The 3,047-nt window shown below is 53.7% G+C and overlaps 2 protein-coding genes across 2 annotated transcripts; one reads left to right on the top strand and one right to left on the bottom strand.

The window, feature by feature from the left end:
- Nucleotides 1-1,516: 1,516 nt before the first annotated feature.
- GLOTRDRAFT_21311 (uncharacterized protein) lies at nt 1,517-1,711 on the top strand (the record flags this gene model as incomplete). The annotated part of the gene is made up of 1 exon (XM_007873214.1): nt 1,517-1,711. A coding segment is annotated over one exon (195 nt), but the record flags the coding sequence as incomplete, so codon positions are not given.
- A 292-nt stretch (nt 1,712-2,003) lies between these two features.
- GLOTRDRAFT_50992 (uncharacterized protein) lies at nt 2,004-2,216 on the bottom strand (the record flags this gene model as incomplete). The annotated part of the gene is made up of 1 exon (XM_007873213.1): nt 2,004-2,216. A coding segment is annotated over one exon (213 nt), but the record flags the coding sequence as incomplete, so codon positions are not given.
- Between the last annotated feature and the right edge of the window lie 831 nt (nt 2,217-3,047).

Genomic DNA, 3,047 nt, shown 5'->3' with positions numbered 1-3,047 from the left:
TTTAGCGAAAGGCAATTCCACAATGTGGGGGAAGTATCGCGATCTCCACGTGTCCCTTTGGATGGTGGACAGATCAGCATTTCTGTCGGCATTCATTGGTGAACCTTCACATCCTGCCGTCTCACAATATGAGGAATATACGGCATTGTACTGGCCAGAAGATTGGGACACCTTGGTGAAGACATCGATGTCTTCATGTATCTACCATATTGATAGCAGATGACAGGCTGCTATGCCTTCTGTGGATCCCTCCGTGGAGGACCTGAAGGAAGAACTATTCGGGATGATTCAGGCGAGACGCTCGCAAGCCGGTTCTCAACGCCCAAAAAATATCGCTCTGAAGCACATCTCTGACACGGTATCCTCAAAACTGTCCCACATTCTCCGTGTATGCCAAACGGTGCGTCTCAGGGCACTGAACGCGTCCGGGCACCCCAGCGTATATGAGGTTGAAACACGTGTCGACTGGGACACTCTCCTGCGGGAACTGATGACTATGAAAGACATCCTTCCGCTGTATGTTTCAATTGCTCCCTTGTTCGTGCGCCAATCATTCAACTACTTGACCATGCAGGCCAGAACGTCTCATACGGCTATCAAAGAATCTCAGCATTGAAGATGACTTTTGTCAAGAGGATCGGGACAATCTTGAGGACCTCCTACATGCCGAAGACATATCCCTCACTGCAGAAGCTAGGAAGTCTCGAGATGATACAAAATATGCCAATCATCTTGGCAGTTACGCCTCTCGGGCCCAAGAAGCAAGGACATCCTTACCTGGGCTTCTCATTGGCTTCCGGAAGGATGCTCTACAGCGCTTTGCCCAGGAGCCTAACAAGGGGAAATGCGATGTTGTCTGTGCCCTTCGGGTCTCATACTTCTATCCTGTTCATGCAGCCAAACTCCGCCAACTCCATCGTTTGATCATACAGGAAGATTCTAAATCAAGCGGGGAACAAGAGGATGGAGGGATTCCAACTCCTCATCCCATCAAGCGACCGGTGGATGAGACAAGTATCTTCGGCAGCCGGCGGAATGAAGGTGTCTTCCCGGATCCACCATTCATTGGTAGTTCTGTCGATGAGCTGAGCGAGGGCATTGATCACCTGGATCTATCACCGGGAGATAGAGCATCGGAAGGGAAGAAAGCGGACTCAGGAAAGGGAAAGAGTAAGCCTGATTCCCGGAGCCTTTATGCACCGCTCCTTCTGGTGGAGTACAAGAAAGCGGAAGACAAGGGTGCATCAGGTGCAGGTGTGAACCAAGCGCGCATGTACACCGTCTCCACCTCGAGGTTCCTGGCGTCTCTGGGAATATATGACTTCCCCACCTTCGGGCTGGTTACCGATGGTGCGCTTGGTGCGGTGACATGCACATACACGGCCGCGCCATCGGCACCTCCAAGTTCCACTGCGGACAGAGCCGGGAAGCCAGGGGAATCCGCACGCAAAGCACAGGTAAGAGCTCAACTACGCACATCGCCCTGCGACTAACTTTTGTTCAGGAGATTACGCGGGTCCTCGAAGCGAATGCCCAGCTCTTCGATCTGTCAAGCCCGCTCGGGGCACTCCACTTCTCTACGTTTCTCGCTATGCTGGCCACCGAGCATGCACGCAAGCTCGGCGAGAGGCTCGACGGCGTGAAGGACCGTTTCTACAAGATGTGCGGGGATAGCGACGAGCACCTTGCTTGGTCCAAGGTCCAACAGTCGGGTCCAGTCGGAGAGAGGTCCTAGACCAATTTCGTTCCGTCTTTATGCGAACCACTTGATGTTTTTGTGTGTGCTGTCGTATGCTGTCCTCATTGCTGTTTGCTGTGACTGTATTCTTCCTTGATGAATGTGTTGACTGCTCATGAATGTATTTGCCTATAACTGCATGAACCGCTGCGCGCCAGTACGCGCCGTCAACATGAGTCCCGGCCCTGCTCGTCCAGCACCCGAGTTGACAAACATCTTCGAGTGCCACACGGTAGCCAGTAATATCTTTGACCACCGAAAAGCGTCAATCGACCATGCCTCTAGCTCTTCGAGCCATTCGGGCAGACACTGTGTGTAGTGTTGTGCCCGGCCTGGCTTCAAGCCCGAGCCAGGCCAGGCCAGGCCCTATTTCAGCAGGCCCGAGCCAGGCCAAAGCCCTACTCAAGCCCGAGGACAGGGCCTGGCTTGGGTTGTCCGAAGCCCGAGCCAGGCCCTGCAGGCCCGGGACTGTGGCGCTGGGTAAATGAGCTGAACCAGACTTCAAATCACAGGTAAGTCACACCATACCTGTTGTGGATTTAACCTCATGCATTCTAGCCCTATACAGGGCTGTTCTAATGGCTTACAGTACCCACACATATTTAAGAATTGGGGGTTTGAGGCACACCGGTAACCTATACACAGTCCGGTGAGCATGTTGTGCTCTTCAGATGTATATAGGATCACTAACCTTGTACATGGTGGCCATTAGATGAAGTAGGGTGTGTAACCCCATACTTGGTACGTCTCCAGTACCCGTTCCTTTTCCAAGCATGGAAGCCCTGGCCTGAGCCCGAGCCAGGCCCGAGCCAAGCCAAAGCCCGATGCTAGGGCCTGGCTTGACTTGGTGACAGGCCCGAGCCAGCTCAAGCCAGGCCAAAGCCCAGGGCTTCGAGCCAAGCCAGGCCCTGCACATCACTAACTGTGTGGTGTATGAGATGCCAGGGGCGCCGGATGATGGCCAGCACTGAGGACTTGTACGTCCGTGAGGGTATCAATATAACGCCGGATCACATAGGATTTGCTCCTGCCTGTCGCGGACGATTGTATGGTGCCCGCATACTGGGCGATGCGGTGGGATTTGAGATTGATTACAAAGACATGACGGTTCCCTAGCATACATTTACAACCACTGTGACAAGTAACAACATGTAACAGGGAAGTTCGCGCCAAAGAAACCCTCAGTCCGCGATTCCCCGCGCGCGGCGCCCAGTCTCCCGCGTACACCTGACCACCACCCTTTGAGTCTACAGTGGAAGAAGTGGAGAGAAGAACGGGGCGCCGAGTACAGTACGGGAAAGCAGTCGGC

The sequence above is a fragment of the Gloeophyllum trabeum genome, assembly GCF_000344685.1.
Source record: "Gloeophyllum trabeum ATCC 11539 unplaced genomic scaffold GLOTRscaffold_00052, whole genome shotgun sequence".
In the NCBI taxonomy this organism is placed as follows: Eukaryota; Fungi; Basidiomycota; class Agaricomycetes; order Gloeophyllales; family Gloeophyllaceae; genus Gloeophyllum; species Gloeophyllum trabeum.
Note: the sequence above shows the minus strand (reverse complement) of the source record. Positions and strands in the feature narration are given on the sequence as shown.